The 17,319-nt window shown below is 40.4% G+C and overlaps 1 protein-coding gene across 4 annotated transcripts in view; it reads right to left on the bottom strand.

Annotated features, from left to right (window-relative positions):
- Positions 1-15,712, bottom strand: part of LOC149312251 (glucoside xylosyltransferase 1-like) — a 32,144-nt gene extending 16,432 nt beyond the window's left edge. Inside the window, exons 1-2 of one of the 4 annotated variants that reach the window (XR_016281237.1) lie at positions 14,862-15,314; positions 6,090-6,182 (exon numbers count right to left, since the gene is read on the bottom strand). Coding sequence is in view for 3 of the 4 variants with exons in the window: in XM_089524283.1 (XP_089380409.1) it covers positions 6,090-6,182; positions 14,862-15,070 (302 nt within the window). In the remaining variant the exon portion in view is untranslated. Of the gene's footprint in view, positions 1-6,089; positions 6,183-14,861; positions 15,315-15,406 lie in introns of those variants that run through there. The other 3 variants (XM_089524285.1, XM_089524283.1, XM_089524284.1) reach the window with 3 other exon arrangements.
- Positions 15,713-17,319: the final 1,607 nt, after the last annotated feature.

Raw genomic sequence — 17,319 nt, 5'->3', positions numbered from 1 at the left:
CTGTTTTATCTCGCCTCTTCTATGCAGGCAAACACAGCTAAAGGAAGATCATCTACAGCAGGACCTCATTCTTTGCCAGGTCAAACTGTATTCACTGCATTGTTTACTGCAGACATAGTGCTCCAATCCAGTGCCTAAAGTCTATTTCCCTTGCCCTGTTTCATTACCCACCCTTTGCTAATGCAGCTCAAAACTTCCAGCTAGACAGAAAATGAGGAGAAAATGGGAGCTAGGTGTGCAAAAAAGACTTTGTAAATAGGAGCTTTACTGTCAAAGAGGTTTTGTCAGAGAAAAGGGGAGAGCAGATATGCCTTATCAGCTACCTGTGTGTGTGTTTTAAAAATCGAGGCCAACATCTCTGAATGCATTTTGGAAGAGGGCTTCAAGTGGTCTCTATAAAGCTTAAAATGTTTTTTATCTACTTGTACAAGGCTTAGATGACCTGGTTGTTTCTTTTTACATGTGCTTAATGATAGTTCTGAATAAACTACTCTTCCTTTGGGAGATATAGGAACCTATCTTTTTTAATGTTATTTCTGCCTCTGGTACCAATTTTTTGGTTAAAGAATTAATATTGTGGAAACACCTACTTCATTAACTGAAGTGTATCTGCAGCAGGAAAAGCCAGGAAGAAGAAATGTATTCCATATTTTGAAGTTGAAGGCTTTCATGGCTGGAATCCATAGTTTTTTGTGGGGTTTTCTGTCTATGTTGCCATGTTCTGATAGAGTTTATTCCTGATGTTTCACCAGCATCTGTGGCTGGCATCTTCAAAGAATGCTGGCATGGGGGTGAGTGGGATATATATATATACCGTATTTTCTGGCGTACAAGACTACTTTTTAGCCCAGGAAAATCTTCCCCAAAGTCGGGGGCCGTCTTGTATGCCGGAACGCCACTGGGTCCTAAAGAGAGCCCTCGGCAGGGAAGCCTTCTCTCAAAGGCAAAGGAGCGTCCTCCTCCGTTCCTTCCCTCCTTTGCTTTTCCCCCTTCCTCCTTTCCCTCCCTTTCTTTTCCCCTCCTTCCTTCTCTCCCTCCCTCCTTCCTTCCCTTTTTCTTCCTTTTCTTCTCGCTCCAGCCTGAGAGCGAGCCTGGCTACAGAGCAACCAATCCTTTGGAGTCACACACTCACAGTTTTCAGCCAATCAGAGAGAGGGTTGGAGAGTGGTCACCACCCCACCCTCAGAAAAGGGTCTCTCTCTCTCTCTCTCTCTCTCTCTCTTAGCCCCTGAGTCCCTCTGAGAGCCAGGCTACAGAGCAACCAATCCTGTTTGGATGGAGTCACACTAACAGCCAATCAGAGAGAGGACGGTGGTTGCCCCCCCACCCTCACAAACTACAATTCCCAGGATTCCCTGGTTTTTCAAGGGAATTGCCTCCACACTTCCAGATCCCAGCCCCAGAGAATGAGTCTACAGCATATCAGTGTTGCCAATTTAAGTCCACTTCTGCAGGTGCATTTGGATTTAATAATGATAACAATAATAGTGATAATGATGACAGAGAGAGAGATCTTGTAGCACCTTTGAGTCTCACTGAAAGAAAAGTTGGCAGCTTTCCTAGACTTAAGCATACTTCCTCAGATGCATGGGAATTGTAGTTCATTGTGGCACCAGAGCTCTTTCTCACAAAACTACAATTCCCAGGGTTCCCTATCACTGAGCCAGGGCAGCTAAAGCGGTCTCAAACTGGATTATTTCTGCAGTATGGATTGGACCCTGAGCATTTTTAATAACCAAGGTCCAAAACACACTGCAGAAATAATCCAGTTTGTGACCACTTTAACTCTCCTGGCTCAGTGCTAGGGAATCCTGGGAATTGTAGTTTGTTGTGGCATCAGAGCTCTTTCTGACAGAGAAGGCTCAATGTCTCATAAAACTACACTTCCCAGGGTTCCCTAGCACTGAGCCAAGGCAGCTAAAGCAGTCTCAAACTGGATTACTTCTGCAGTGTGTCTTGGATCCAACTCAGGCTGCATCTTCATTCCAGAGACAATCCAGTTTCGTACCATTTTAACTGCCATGGCCCAGTGCTATGAATTCCTGGGAATTGTAGTTTGTTGTCACACCAAAGTTTCCTGAGAGAGAAGGTTAAATGTCTCAGAAAACTAGAATTTCCAGGATTCCATAGCACTAAGCCAGGGCAGTTAAAAGGGGTGTCAAACTGGATTATTTCTGCAGTGCAGTTGCAGCCGAACACATTTCTATTTGGCACAAAGCTTCCTGGGCTTTGATTCCAATAGGAGCCTCTTGAACTGCCACAGCTCCATCCATACAGAATCCCTGGGATTTGTAGTTTGGAGCAGTGCCCCCCCCCGGCATTCTTTGGGCAGAGAAGGCAAAAGACCTTATAAAACTACAAATCCTAGGATTCCAATAGGATGGAGCAACAGCTCTTAAAGTGGTGTCAAACTGCATTAATTCTAAAGTGTAGATGCACCAAGAGGAAGGGCGGGAAGAGTTGTCGAGGTGGGTGAAATAATGTTGTGTATGCTGTTATTTCAAACGTGGAACACACTCCTTCCTCAGAGTGTAGTGGAGTCTCCCTCCTCTTCCCCTCCTTTTCTTCTTTCTCCTTCTCCTTTTTTCTCCTCCCCCCTCTTTCTCCTCTGTCGCTGCTGCTGCTGTTGTTGTGTGCGCCTTCAGCTCCTTTCTAACTTATCATGGAAGAGAGGGGTGGTCTTATACGGTGAGTATATCCCAAACACTCTATTTTAAGTTGTAAATTTGGGGGTCATCTTATACGCCCAGTCGTTTTATATGCCAGAATATACGGTACTATGTGCCCCTTGGCTGGGAGGAAGTGATTTACATATTAATCTCTGTATTGGCCTGTTGTTGAATGGCAAGGCCTCAGGGTTTCTATTTAATTAGTGATCCATTGTCTGCTGCGAAATCCCCCGACTCTACTTTAAGGGTTTCTTCTTTCCTGTTATAAACCATCCTGGGCATAAAATGCTATTTGAAAAGACTGAAATTCTGGACCATGCAACAACTATCAACTATCCCAGCAGATAAGCCCACAAAAACTATTCCCTAATTGCTTAATTTAAACATCTGGACATATTGGAACTAATCCAAGTAGAAAAAGCAAACAGTTCCATAGTGTAACATGAATTAACTAATTTGTACTCTAACTCTTGTTTAAACACTTGCTATTTCACATTTGGATAATAGGAATCTTAAGAATGGTTCAGTAAGGAGATTGCTGCAAGGCAGAGGAGTAAATGAACAACTGTAAAACGTACACATGAGTAGGACAGTGTTTTGTTTAATTCTGCCAAGCTGTGGTGAGTATTTCCTGGCTTTTGTTCTCTCTAGCCTTCCTTGCTGCTGCCAGCACACGTCTGGCTAGTCGTTTGTCAGATTCTTTCCTCACAGCCAGAATAGGATGCTTCTGCCTCAGAAAAGGAAAGCAAGAAAGCTCACTAGTGTGGCAGGGAAATGACTACTGGGGCATCAAGGAAATAGCAGTAAACAGATCTTTTGTGGCTCTCACTCTGTATCTACTGTATATACTCATATATAAGTCTAGAAATTTTACTCAAAAAATTGCCCCCAAACACCTGAGTCGATTTATCCACAGGTCAATGTAAGTGCTGTACTTTAACTCTTATTTTTCAAAAAAAAAAAAAAAAAGGAACCATCCCCTGGTGCAAGAGAAGAACGTAGTCTGTGCTGAGAGCACTGACCCCCTCTAGTGTCTCATCCATCCTGCCTTTAGCATGAGCACAAACAGTTATTTATTTATTTATGGTATTTATACCCTGCCCTTCAGCCCTAAAGGCTATCAGAGCGGCTTACAATTGTCATTTTTAATTAGACGGTTCCCTGCCCTCAGGCTTACAATCTAAAAGACACGACACAAAAGGAGATTTTGTCTAAGTTTGGCATTGTTTTCCTTTGCTTCATCCTTTAGGTCAGAGTTTCTAAACTTTGGTCCCCCAGGTGTTTTGGACTTCAACTTACAGAAACTCTAGCCTGTTTGGCCAACAATCAGAAATTCTGGGAGCTGAAGTTCAAAACAACTGGAGGATCAGAGTCTGGGAACCACTGCTTTAGATCCTTTGTTCCATGGCCCTAAGTTTACCCTCAACATATCCATGAGTCATATCAAAAGCCATAATTTTGGCCCCTAAACCTGCCCCTGACTTATACACGAGGTCAACAAAGTAATTGTCTGCTATTCTCCAAATAGGGCTAAACATGTGAAATGCAATGAAGGAAGGAATACTTCAAGATTTCAATGTCATATGTATTTTTGAATATCCTTCAAAGGATAATATTTTATTAACTCAACCAATTCCTGTTACTTCAGTACAACAGTACTGTTGTATCCTCGGCTTATTCAGTACCACAGTACTGAAACAAAGTAGAAAAATCACAGTCACTGAAATGGTTCAAGGCATAACACCCAAAAAACATTTCAGGCAGGGTCATATAATTGGTCACAGCACGTCTGGTTTACAGACTATGTGTCTCTGATATTTGCACCCTAACCCCACCTCCCAGTAACATGTATTTACCATGTATACTGCTACATAAACAGGTATCAGAAAGTACAGTACCTGTCCTCTGCCTCCTCATGAAGAAGTGGCTGTATTAGCAGCTGTCCCTAGAAATGGAACATGAGCTTGTGCTTGTTCTGTGTAATTTTTAAGTATAAAACCAATTGCTACAGCAGACACATTAAATCAACAGCTGAATGATATGTCATCTCTTATGTTTAAACTCCTATCCCGCAAACAGCAGGATTTGCTGTCATATCACAAACATCTTCTGAATGTCCACTCAGTTTCAACAGCCATTCGCTTTATACATGGTAGTCTGCTGGCAGAGAATCACAATGCAAGCCCTTTCACTAGACAGAAATATTAATGCAGTACTTTGCATCTCAGCCTAGCATTCTTTAACCTGCAGCAAATTGTATTGTAGACTGTGGTGCATAGTATAATCAGTAATAAGAAACTAAAAGGAACACTTTTGAGTTTAACTGCCCCCCCCCCCGCCCAAAAAACCTTCACTGTTATATCAAAAACATTGACCAGCAAATAATTTAAGACGTTCCCTGGTTATGTTTTTCCAGTATGTTCCACTCATACACATCTTAACCAAGAGTCCCATGCTACAGTTAGAGAACACACTCCATAAAAAACAAAAACTGTCTCACTGAGTGCCTTTAAAGTTCTCGCAAAAAACACAGATCTGCCAGATCTGCATTGATAAATTTGTCACTATATTGAAGGCAGAGTGTTTTTTAAAAATCAGATTTTTACAAAATCTGTTAAGCAAACATTACTATGCCTCTTTGTTTTCTCCTTAGAAAGTTTAAAGTGAAATGTGAACATATTTAAGCCAACTCTAATAGCACTGTAAAACTGAACTGCATGCCTCTGTCAAACACATTGGCCAGTTCTGGCAACAATCTCTTAGTTTAATAACTTGATAATCACACAATTTTGCACATGTGTCCTATCTTCTTGTTAACACTTCTTTTCTCACTTCTTAGCTCAGAGCAACATGCTGGGAAGCCTTTAAATAATCATATGGTAGTTTTTTGTTACATCCAAACTGGAAAGCTATGATTGCCAAGTTTGGAACAGTAAATCTTTGTATGTGTCCTTGACATGCAAGCTCTTCTTTTTCTTGTAAACCACCTCCTCCCCATATCAATCTTCTGCTCAAAGTTCTAAGCTCCACACAGAAACTTTCCATCAAAAATGTTAATGAAAACAGTTGTGTCAAAGAGAGTAGCAAAAGAAATCTGCCCATAGAATTTTGTAGTGCATGGAATGAAAGAACAAAGATTTAGGGTCATTTTTTTTCTAATTAGGTAAAGGCTCAGTCTGATTGCAGATTAGTATGTTTGACTTGCTTGAGCAGCCAATCTGTATGCATACTGGATCAGGAATATATGCATTTCAAAATGGGAACCTTTTATAAATGAGAAAGCCTAACAGGAACGATGCAAAATAGGTGCCAGGGATCTTCCCCAAAATTAGTATTTTCTTCAGCATTTCATATATTTTCTGACACTTATTAACATGTCTAAAATGAGCTACTTGAGCAGTTAAGACTGTCAAAGCCTACCTACAAGCAGCTTCCCAAAAGCAGTTCTTTCCACAAACATCAGGGGGCAGCATCCAATAGGAATTCCAGTAAGATAGAGACACATTCTTACACCTAACAGGATGAGACAGAAACAATCCTTTGTGAATATTATTTGTTTCATTTAGAGGTCGTAATGGAGTTTTTTTCTGTTTGCTCATAAAAAGTCATCCAGTTATTTACTACTGATCAGTGCCTGAAGGTAGCATTTCATACACTAACATAAATCTATATCATATCAGGATAAATGTTAAGCATAAACCCCAAGCACAGGCCCACTGATAACTGGCATGTTGATAACTGGCAATGCTATGAAAACATATTCAGAAGGAAATCTTTTAAGTGCTGTTTAAGGTTTTGCAATGGGATATATACTTCCACATACATGTGCATAGAATGGGAAATAATACTTGAGAGGTGTTTGTTTGTTTTAAATCAAAGTTTGGGAGTTTTATGTATTTTTTTGTGTCCTTTTGTTTTTGCAGTGCAGACATTCATTGTTAATGGACATGATGGCACATAATGTTACTAGGGACATTGACTCCCTAAAGATTAAGAACCTGGAGATCAACATTTAATTGAGCTAAATATTTGGAAGGAACTGTGATAACAGCTGGATGTTGTTTTGACACCAAGAATAAGACCTCTACTGAAATTATTCATCTGTATCTGATAAAATGCAAAATGAAGATCTTTTGTGTACTGTATACAACATACAGTAGACCAAACCTTAGTCTCTGTTAAAGTACTTTATCCAGAAATTTTTAAAAATGGATCACTCTAAAAGAAATGGAAGTGCCATAACATTTGATTGTTGTGATGCATATAACCTATATTATCAGTGAGGGACCACTGTTAGGACAGAATATCAAGAAACAGAATGGTTTCCTATTAGCCAAGTGGTCAAACAAAGCTACATTTTATGACCCTCTCTCTTTAATTTATAGAGCGAGCATACTATGTATGTGGAAAGCAGGATTAAAGGAAGGAGATGTGAAAATTGGAGTAAGAAACATCAACAATTCAAAGCATGGGGATGGCAGCATATTAATAGCAGAAAACAGCAAAGACTCAGAACAACTACTGATTAAAGTTAAGAGAAAATATGCAAAAAGAAAGTTACGGTTGCATATTTTTAAAACCCCCAGAAAGTACAACTGATTATATATCTTTAAATTGGGTGGTGAAAACATCCAATTTGTTAAGGATTTTCAGTATCTTGGCTCAAACTAGTAATCAAGATACAGACTGCAGGGGCTGCGCACACTGGCCATAAAGGCCGGCCTGGGGACAGAGTCGGCGCATGGCGTCCACATGATGCACACACTGACTCCGCCCCCAGAGCAGCCTGATGCGACGTGCTGCATCCAGCACTGTGGCTACTGCACCCTGGAAAGGCCAGATTATTTTATTTATAAATATTTATGCCGCCCCTTAAGGGCAGTCTGCACAGCTTCTGTAGTCAAGAAATTAGGACTCAGAACAGCAGCTATGAAGGAATTAGTTAAGATTCTCAACTGTAAGGATACATCACTGCATACAAAAGTGGGGATCAACCATGCCATAGTATTTTTACTTTCTCTATATAAAAGTGAATGTTGGACAGTGAAGAAAGCTGACAGGGGAAAAAATAATCTCATTTGAAATATGGTGCTGGGGGGGGGGTGTTCCTATGGGTATTACAGACCACCAAAAAGACAAAGAAATGGGTCTAAGAGTAAATCAAACCTGAACTCCCACTAGAAGTCAAAATACTAAATTGAAGCTTTCATACTTTGGACATATGAGATAACATGACTTGATGGAAAATATAATAATGCTTGGTAAAGTTGAAAGCAGTAGGAAATGAAGAAGATGCCCTACAGATGGATAGATGCATTCAAAGAAATCATAGTCCTGAGTCTACAAAACCTGAGCAACACCACTTGAACACAGGCTTTGAAAAAGAAAGAGTTATCATTTCTTAAATCACCATTATGAGAATCTAATAGACAATCCTTCAGTCTTCTATAAGCTGAAATCAACTGTAATATACAGTACTTGACTTGACATGACAGTATCACTACTATGTGATAACTCGAACAAAACTACTGTACTTCCATTAAACAGTTAATTACAAAGCTGCAAGCCTCATCAAGAAATAGTGCTGAGAGCTTAAAAAGTAACTAATCCTTGCTCTTCCCACAATTTAACTAATCTAATAGAGAGAGACCAATTGGCACTTGCACACTGAATGCCTTTCATGATATTAAGATATGACTCTCATGACACAATTGATGTGTATTAAACTGAAACTCCCTTTAATAAAAGTATTTGCAGCAACACCTGCACAGGTAACCAGGTTGCACCAGAGCTGATACAGCATCTCATTTCCAGTCATATGAGCTGCCTAACCCTTGCAGCAGCTCATTAAATCAACCTTTTAAGATGAAAAATGACAACAAACTTTCCTGTTTAAAACTAACCTCCACCCCTTTTAATTACAGATCTTGAACAAGTCAATACGAGGCTACTTTAAAATAGACAAATGAAGAGGTGATGCAGTAGCAGAACTTTGTTTCATGTCTATTCTAGAGCACACTGTATTGAATCAGAACAACCTCAGGCAGGTTTCCTGCTTTCATGGTAAGGTTTCTGTAAGAGCTTGAGTCCTACCTGCAAGAATAACTAGAACAGCAGTAATAATATTGCATCACAACTTTCATCTTACTAGGAAGAAGTGACTCAAAAGATTTGTATAGACATGACCAGATATCTTAATGTACAAATTAAATCCAAATCTTCATATTACTTACAGATGTTGAAATCATCAGTTATCTGATGATACAAAATCAGTTTCGTGCTCAGCTTCCAATATATAGTGGTAACAAAGCATGAACTAAGCTCATGACCAACAGCGCTGGAAATCAGCCATTCTTAAAATGAAATAAAAAGCAGAGATGGGCTTTGATATATCCATTTTCAGTCCTGATGCAACACTTTCTTTTTTAATGCATATGCTATATATGTAATATTTATATCCTCTGAGGTGACAAGGGAATGCTCTTGAACCCATCACTGTTCTTAGAAGGACAAGTAACTATTGTAGCCACAAGTTGTTTTACCTAGTTTTGGACTCTTTCATAAGGAAAGGCAGATGTGCACATAATAATCCACACTATAATTTCCACTTAGCTGGACTACTATGATGTACATTAAATGAATCAGCTCTTAAAAAATGTTCAGAAGCAAAGACTACAGCAAAACATGGTGGCCAAACTGTTTTCTGACATGTGCTTTAGAGACCATATGCAACCATGCCTGAAACAATTTGGTCTCAATTTGCTTCCAAGCACAATTCAAGGTGGCCAGTTTGTCTAAGCAAATATAGGAAAGGTATTTGTCAGTCCAGGAGAACTGTGACACCATAAACAGGCAACAGTGATCACCTCTCCTGTTTGCCTTTACCAACTAGATTGGACAGGGACCCAAACTGGTGCTTGCTACCTGCAATTCAGGTCAGTATTGTATGCAAATGATTTGTAATTTGTACAAAGCTAATCTTCTCATATCCTGAGCTGCTGATCTAGGATAAGAAGCTTTGCATCTGTCTATACAATGAGGCTTTCCAAGCCATTTAGGGAATAGAGCAGTGTTATATTTTGAGCCCTTCAAAAAACAAATTCAAGTCTTGGAGAATTTCAAGATAGTTCTTGTACCTCCTGTTAATATTCATTGTTTGTTCTCTTGGCTCCCATCTCTGTGACCAGGGCTTGCAGGGAGTGCAGTGGCTACATGGTTGTGTCAGCTCCAGCAGAAAACTAGGGCCTCATAGTGTGTTTCCCCATTTCCTACCTCTTATTTCTTAGAGTAGAAGTACCGGAGAACAGGATATTTTAATTTGTCAAAAGCAAGAAAGTATTTTATATCCCTTATTAGAGGTGATGAAAACAATTAAACTATTAACTGTTTGATTAACTACTGCACAGGGTAGATATCACTATTTTGGTCAAATGAACTAAATGCAATTAACTATATAAAACAAATTCCTAATTATTTTACCTTACCAGATCAATCTTTTTTTAAAGAGAAGGATTATTATGTGAATATGTAATAAAATTTCAAGACCATGAAGGATGATGTTGGAAGCTGCTAGTAGAAAGCACCAACAGCACACCAACTGGCCCTGAAACATTTATGCCAGGAGACAGTCTAAGTACAGTAAAAGTGCAATCTTACACATGTTTTATCTTAAGATGTAGTGATTTTTAGTTAGTGCAGAACTCTCATTATGTTCAGTGGGGATACCTTCACATAAGTCCCATTAAATACCATGGCTTACAGGAGCCCCATTAATTTCACAGGGTTTTTTCAGGCAAGGAATACTCAAGATGTGGTTTTGCACTGCCACTGAAGTGGTCTTCTGTTACTTATTATTACCAGTAAAAGTTTCTGCTTGGAGACCTTATTGATAAGATGGAGTCCAGAGAAGTCAGTTGAGTATGTAGATTGACACTCTGCTGATCTCATTAACTCTGCAATAGTCCATAAAATCTAAAATTCTGAAAAATGCCAGTTAGCTCAAAATAGGAGTTTTAGGTTATTAAATGGAATTGGACACAGGGAATATAAATACATCTCTAGTGATTAAAGGACTGCACTGGTTGATGGTCCATTTCTGAATACAATTTTGACTGCTGATTCAACATTTAAGTTTCTGGAACTTACATGTAAAATTCCATGCTGTTTAAGAACTGAGCAGCCAAAGAAACACCATACAACCTTCCTGTTCACTGAAATCATTTCATCATGTGAAATAAAGTGGGTGACAACCAGAAATATAGCCTTCTCAGCAACTGAGCCCTGTCTGTAAGTTTCTCTCATATCTACTTTCCTATCATTCTAATGGTAGATAACACCTTTCCTGTTCTTCCAGGCTGTTTTATTATTATCTAGTATTTTAATCACTATTCTATTTTTGTAAGCATTTTCATTTTACTATAAAATCAGTGTTGACTGACTGGTGATATAACATGTACTAACTATACAAAATAATAAAGCAATAATAAATGAAGTCCACTGTTTTTTCCCAATTAATTTATCGGCCAAACAGCCCATACCAATGTGTCAGTTAAGAAGATCAATTACTACAATTTTAATCAGTATCCTACTTTCCAGCAGAGATAGTTATTGGTTCTTTTCTTTGTACCACTAGAGTAATAGGCCTCTGTCTATTTGCTCCTCTTTTTGAGCTTCTCCAACATGGTCTGTGTTGACTACTATGCAAAACCTACCGTAAGTGATCAACAGGAAAGTAGATATCCCAATCTGGCGGTGGAGCAAAAAGTACTTTATTTTGGCAAGAGGTATGTTTTGCATCTACACTATAGAAATAATGCAGATTGATAGGACTAACTGCCATGGTGCCATCCTACAGAATCCTAGGATTTGTACTTTTGTGAGTCACCAGCGCTCTTTAGCAGAGAAGGCTAAAGACCTGGCAAAACTCCAAATCCCAGGATTCCATAGGATGGCACTAAAGCCCTTCAAGTGGTGTCAAACTGTATCATTTCTACAATGTAGATGCATCCTATGTGTTCTTCTGGCTGGAAGAAGAGAAGCAACCTGTAGACATTAACTCCTGTTCTGGCTGATAAATAGGAACATGCCAGCCTTCCTGTCTGCTGCAATGTTCTTTCCAGGCAGGATAGCAGTTCACTTCCACCCCCCATATTCCATGGTCCTTATTTATTAATTAAGTTTATATCCCATCTTTCCTCCAATGACAAAAAGGCAATGTACATGGTTCTCCTTACTTTATCCTCACAACAGCCCTGTGAGTTAGATCACAGAGTGAAATAGCAACTGGATTAAGTTTATACAGTGTATCCTCAGTGAATTTTGGCTCAGTAGAACTCACATCTCCCAAATCTCTGTACAAAATTCCTGATCTCTGCACAGCATGAGGATGCAAATATACAACTTTTGTTCTTCAGAAGATGCCTGGTCTTTCCTGAAATGGGTTACCATTCAAAAGTGCATTATGTGAAACAACTGGGGATACCTCTGACTAAGCCAGTATGTTTGTTCCATTTGCTGCTGAAAAGTGTCCAAATGTGAAGTGAGCAACAGTATTTGCTGATGGCTCTTTTGTGTGTGTGTGTAAATTGATTGAAGCCAGCAGATTCCCCATGTGAACATTTATGTGCCTTAATGTTGCCTGTCGACTTATGGCAACCCCATGAATTTTATAGGGTTTTCTTACGCAAGAACTACTCAGGTGTGATTTTGCCAGTTCCTCCCTCTGTAGCACCTGGTATTTGTTGGTGGTCTCTTATCCAAGTATTAACCAGGGCTGACCCTGCTTAGCTTCCAAGATAAGCCTAGATCGGGTGCCTTAATGTTTTTAGGCCATAGTATACCATCACCAAAATGCAATGTATAAACAGAGGTTGATCCACTCTTCACTGGGGCCTAACTTCTTGTAAACATTTTTGATTGTCTTAGAACATAGGTAAGAATTCATTTACATTTCTTCTCAGAGAGCTTCTTCTTATTTGATATTTAATAATGCATTTTTAGTGTCTGATACTACATTTAATAATGCATTTTTTAGAGGCTGAGTGATTCTAGAAAGTCAATTTGAACAACAGGGTACAGTATACATCCCAAAGCCACTCATCCTCTGTCATCAGGGAGCAACTCAGTAATTTTTGTTTTCTCAGTTTAAAGGAAATTCTTTCTACTGTGGAAAATACTTATGACCATTTCCAATAACTGATTCAAGCCAGCAGATTTCCCATGCGAACGTGTAACAAAAAGGAGTCATCGGGGCATCTTTATGGTGACCAGTTCACATTCTTCAGTATTTCTACAGCATTTCTTCAAAGGAACAGTAGCTTCTAAATTTTAATACAATGTATTTAACAACCTTTAGCAAATTATTCTCTCATACTTAAACGTGTGGAAGGAAAAGATGGGTCATCTTAACTCTTTCAATGGCTGCAACCTTATTACTATGCATGCATCTCAGGAAGCTGACCAAGGCTGCATCCACACTGCAGAAAAAAATCCAGTTTGACACTGCTTTAACTGTCATGGCTCAGTGCTATGGAATTCTGGGAATTGTAGTTTGTTGTGGCCCCAGAGCTCTCTGACAGAGAAAGCTAAATGTCACACAAAAGTACAATATCTAGAATTCCATAGCATTGAGCCAGGGCAGTTAAAGTGTTGTCAAACCGGATTATTTCTGTAGCGCGGATGCAGCCCAAGTCTACTAAGGTTTATGCTACACCCTCAGTCTCAAAGGTGCTACAAGATCCCTTTGCATACAAATTCCAAAAGGAAAAATCCCCTTGAACTCAGTGGTCCTCTTCAGAGTAGGCACATATAGGATTGTTGTAACTTATGGCTTTTGTACTAATAATTACTTATGCACTAGTAAGAAATAAACCTGTGAAATTCATGTGGTCACTGTAAGTCGACAAGCAAAAGGAAGGTGCACACAAACACACACACACATATCATCTCAGTTTTCCAAGGAGATATATATATATATCCTTGGAAAACTGAGATGATATGTGTGTGTGTGTTTGTGCAGCCTTATACACACACAAAAAGGATACCAGGATGCTCAGTGGAACCCAACAGTTGTCAAATGTTTGTATGGAAGTATGCAAAGGAAGCTATATTCCCTGATTTCTGCGATAGCCATTGTTGATTTGTTTAAGGCATGTTTTAATCTGTAAACTGTTTAATTGTATTTTAGGGGAGAGGGGGGTTATTGGGATATGGGATGGTGTATTTTAACGTGTAAGCCACCCCAGTTATGTTGCACAGAGTGGCAGGCTATAAATATTAGTAATAGTAGTAGTAGTAGTAAGTAGTAGTATATCCTTGTGAAGCAGACCACTGAGGTGGCTAAGTCATGCTGGCTGGAAAGGAGTACAGAAAAGGGACAGTTGGAGCAGCCCCATATAATAATAAATTATTATTATTATTATTATTATTATTATTATTTATATGCTGCCTCTTCCGCAGGTTTGAGGTGGCTTATAATATCAAATGAAACACAACACAAAATACAACATATGTAAGCATGACTTACTTCCATCCCCCTAACAATACTATAATAAAATATCATTTTTTAAAAATGGAAATGTGTTAATTTTAATAGGCTTTATCTCAGTGGTCCCCAAATTGTGCTCTTTAAGGGGATTTGGGGGGGACTTCATCTCCCACAAACCCCAGGCTATTGGCCAACGTGGCTGAGGCTTCTGGGAGCTGAAGTCCAAAAAGAAAAACAAAACCCCTCTCAAAAAGGGCACAGTATTGGGAACCAAACTGAAGGGAGTCTGGCAGGAGCCAGCCTAGTGGTTTCAGCATTCTGACTCTGGAGGCCTGGGTTCAAATCCTGAGCCGCACTCTCTCAGCCTTAAAAAAAAAAGCATCCCTGAAGAAGCCTTCTAAGAAAGCACTCCATGACAGGGGTCGACTTGGGTCCAAAACACGGTGGAGAAACAACCCAGTTTGAGGCTGCTTTAAGTGCTCTGGCTCAATGCTGGGGAATTCTGGGAACTGTAGTTTCGTGATACGTTTGGCCTTCTCTGTCAGAGGGAGCTCTGGCGCCACAATGAACTACAAGTCCCAGTACTTCTTAGCAGTTGAAGCAGTCTCAAAGTCTTAAGTTATCCTCTCTGAGAGAGAGTTTGGCGGGCTTTCCTCCTTCCCCTCCTTCAGTCCGCATCGCCTCAGACTCATGGGGCCAGTCCATACCTCTCCGTCCTCCCCATCATCCGCGGCCTCCCTTGATCGCGGGCCCAGCCCGCCTTCTCCTCCTCCTCCTGGCCCAGCTGCCTCCGGAGGGGCAGAGCCCCGTTGCCCCGGTGCTGCTCGAGCGAGAGGGCCAGCTGGCTGAAGGCGTAGAGGAGCGAGCAGAGGCCGCAGCCCAGGCAGAGCAAGGCCACTCGCACCAGGCGCCGCATTATGATTACTCTCCTCCTCCTCCTCCTCCCGCAAGGCCCCGGCGGCTGCGCTGGGCAACGGCCGGGGCCTAGCCGGGAAGAGAAGCCCCTCCTCAGCCGCTCACTAGGCCGCGGAGCCGGGCTGGAAGGCTGCGGAGGGAGTGAGAAGGAGGAGAAGGGAAGGAGGAGGCAACTAGGCCCGGTTAAGGAGGAGCCCTGGAGGCGGCGAAGGAAGGAAGGGGTGGAGAAGATGGCGAAGAGGAGGAGGAGTAGCCCTGAAGGAAGGCCCTGAAAGTGGTGCATTAAAAGGCCGAGGCCTTCAGTTCATAATGTGATGAAAATGGTGCCCGCTTTTACCTCAGAGAGACCAAGCGCCACAAAATGGAGGGCAAGAGGGATAAAATAGGGAGGATAAGGGACCTCAAAGCGACCAAGATGTAAATCTAGCCGTGCTCAAAGTGGGGGGGAAAGGAGGCCATGATGACCAAACGAAACCAGATCATGTGAAAAGCACTGACATTCAGGCTCCTGCTCAAAATGGAGGGCGAGAAAGAAAGAAAAAAGGGAGGATAAGGGACCAAATAAAAGCGACCCAAACACTTCATCATGTGAAATGTAAATCCAGGCTTCCCTGCTCAGAAGGAAGGCGTTCAAGAGAGAAAAGGAAACCACGATGACCAAATTAAATACACAAAAGCACTTTTATAAAATCCAGGCTTCATCTTTAGCCGTGCTCAAAATGGAAGGCAAGAAGGGGAAAAAAGGGAGGACAAATAAAAGCTCAAAGGACTCATATAAAGTATAAAGCCGGGTTTAAAGTGGAGGGCGTTCAAGAAAAATGGCAGGGGGGCATCATGGCCAAATAAAAGCTCAAAGCACTCCTATAAAGTATAAACTCAGGCTTCCTAGTCATCCTCAAAATGGAGGACATTCAAGTGGAAAAAAAGGGGGGACATGACCAAATAAAAGCTCAAAACACTTGTATATAAATTCAGGCTGTTTGTGCTCAAAAGGGAGTTCGTTCAAGACAAAGGGAAGACATGGCCAAATAAATATAAACCCAGGCATATTCATGCTCAAAATGGAGAATATTCACAAAGAAGAAAGGATATGATCAAATAAAGGTTCAAAGCACTCGTGTAAAATGTCACTCTGGGCTAGATGTGCTCAGAATGGAGGGCATTCAAGAAAAAGGGAGGATATGACCAAACTAAAGTTAAAAAGACATATATAAAATATAAATCCAGGCTTCCTAGGTGCGCTCAAAATCGAGGACATTCAAGAAAAAATGGCAAACATGACCAAACAGAAGCTCAAAAGTCTCATCTAAATATAATTTCAATCAATCCATAGCCTTTATTACAATTGACAAATCATCAGGCAAGTAAAAAGGATTAAAACACATTAATACTATAAACACATTACGGCACATAATGTACATTTAAATGTAGGATAAAACTGCATTAAAATTTCCCAGTATTTATATAAAACTATTCACTGTGTTTGTTAAAATCAAAGTCAGCCTAATGGTAAATCCTGAATCCATTTACATCACTCTTTCATATTTATTTAACTGCATGTCAAGGGACTACTTTAACCTCTTTCTTTGTGAACTGAATTTCTGACCCTTCCTTTCCTCAGGGGCCTAAGTATCATGAATTTTGTATGGTGGCTTTACAAGTGTTTATTGCTGACACTAGGAAGTTTGCCACTTCGTCAGTAACTCTTTTATATTTGTCATCTAAAAGGAGTTGTTGCCACCAGTCCCAGGAATTTCCAGGTTAATCTTTTAATTGGGGGGGGGGGGGTTCAATCTCACTCACTCATCTTCAAATACAAGATCCATGCTGGTTTGCCATGCTCAAAATGGAGACAATTTTGAAATTCCCACTGAACAAAAGGTTGAAATGGAGGACATGTCCTGCAAAAGGAGGAAATCTGGTCACCCTGTGAAAACCTTTGTGGGAAGGGGTTGCCATGTTGTTTTTGTTAAGTGCCCTGCCTCAAGTCATCTTCAACTGATGAACCCTGTGGATGAGACATCTCTAAAATCCCTATCCTCTACCTCTATGCTCAGACCCTATAAATTCAGGCCCATCTCCTCTTTAATTGAGTCTGCCTGTCGTGTGGTATTCCTCTTTCTGCTGCCTTCCTCCTTTCCCAGGATCATTGTCTTTTTTAATTATTCTTTTTTCCTAATGATGTGGCCAAAGTAAGTAACTGTTACATGGATTTGTAATTGGTTGACTGGCTGAACCCAAAGGATGCTC

Source organism: Sceloporus occidentalis, unplaced genomic scaffold (assembly GCF_023333645.1).
Source record: "Sceloporus occidentalis isolate IW3139 unplaced genomic scaffold, rSceOcc1.0.p SCAF_5, whole genome shotgun sequence".
Taxonomy (NCBI): Eukaryota; Metazoa; Chordata; class Lepidosauria; order Squamata; family Phrynosomatidae; genus Sceloporus; species Sceloporus occidentalis.
Note: the sequence above shows the minus strand (reverse complement) of the source record. Positions and strands in the feature narration are given on the sequence as shown.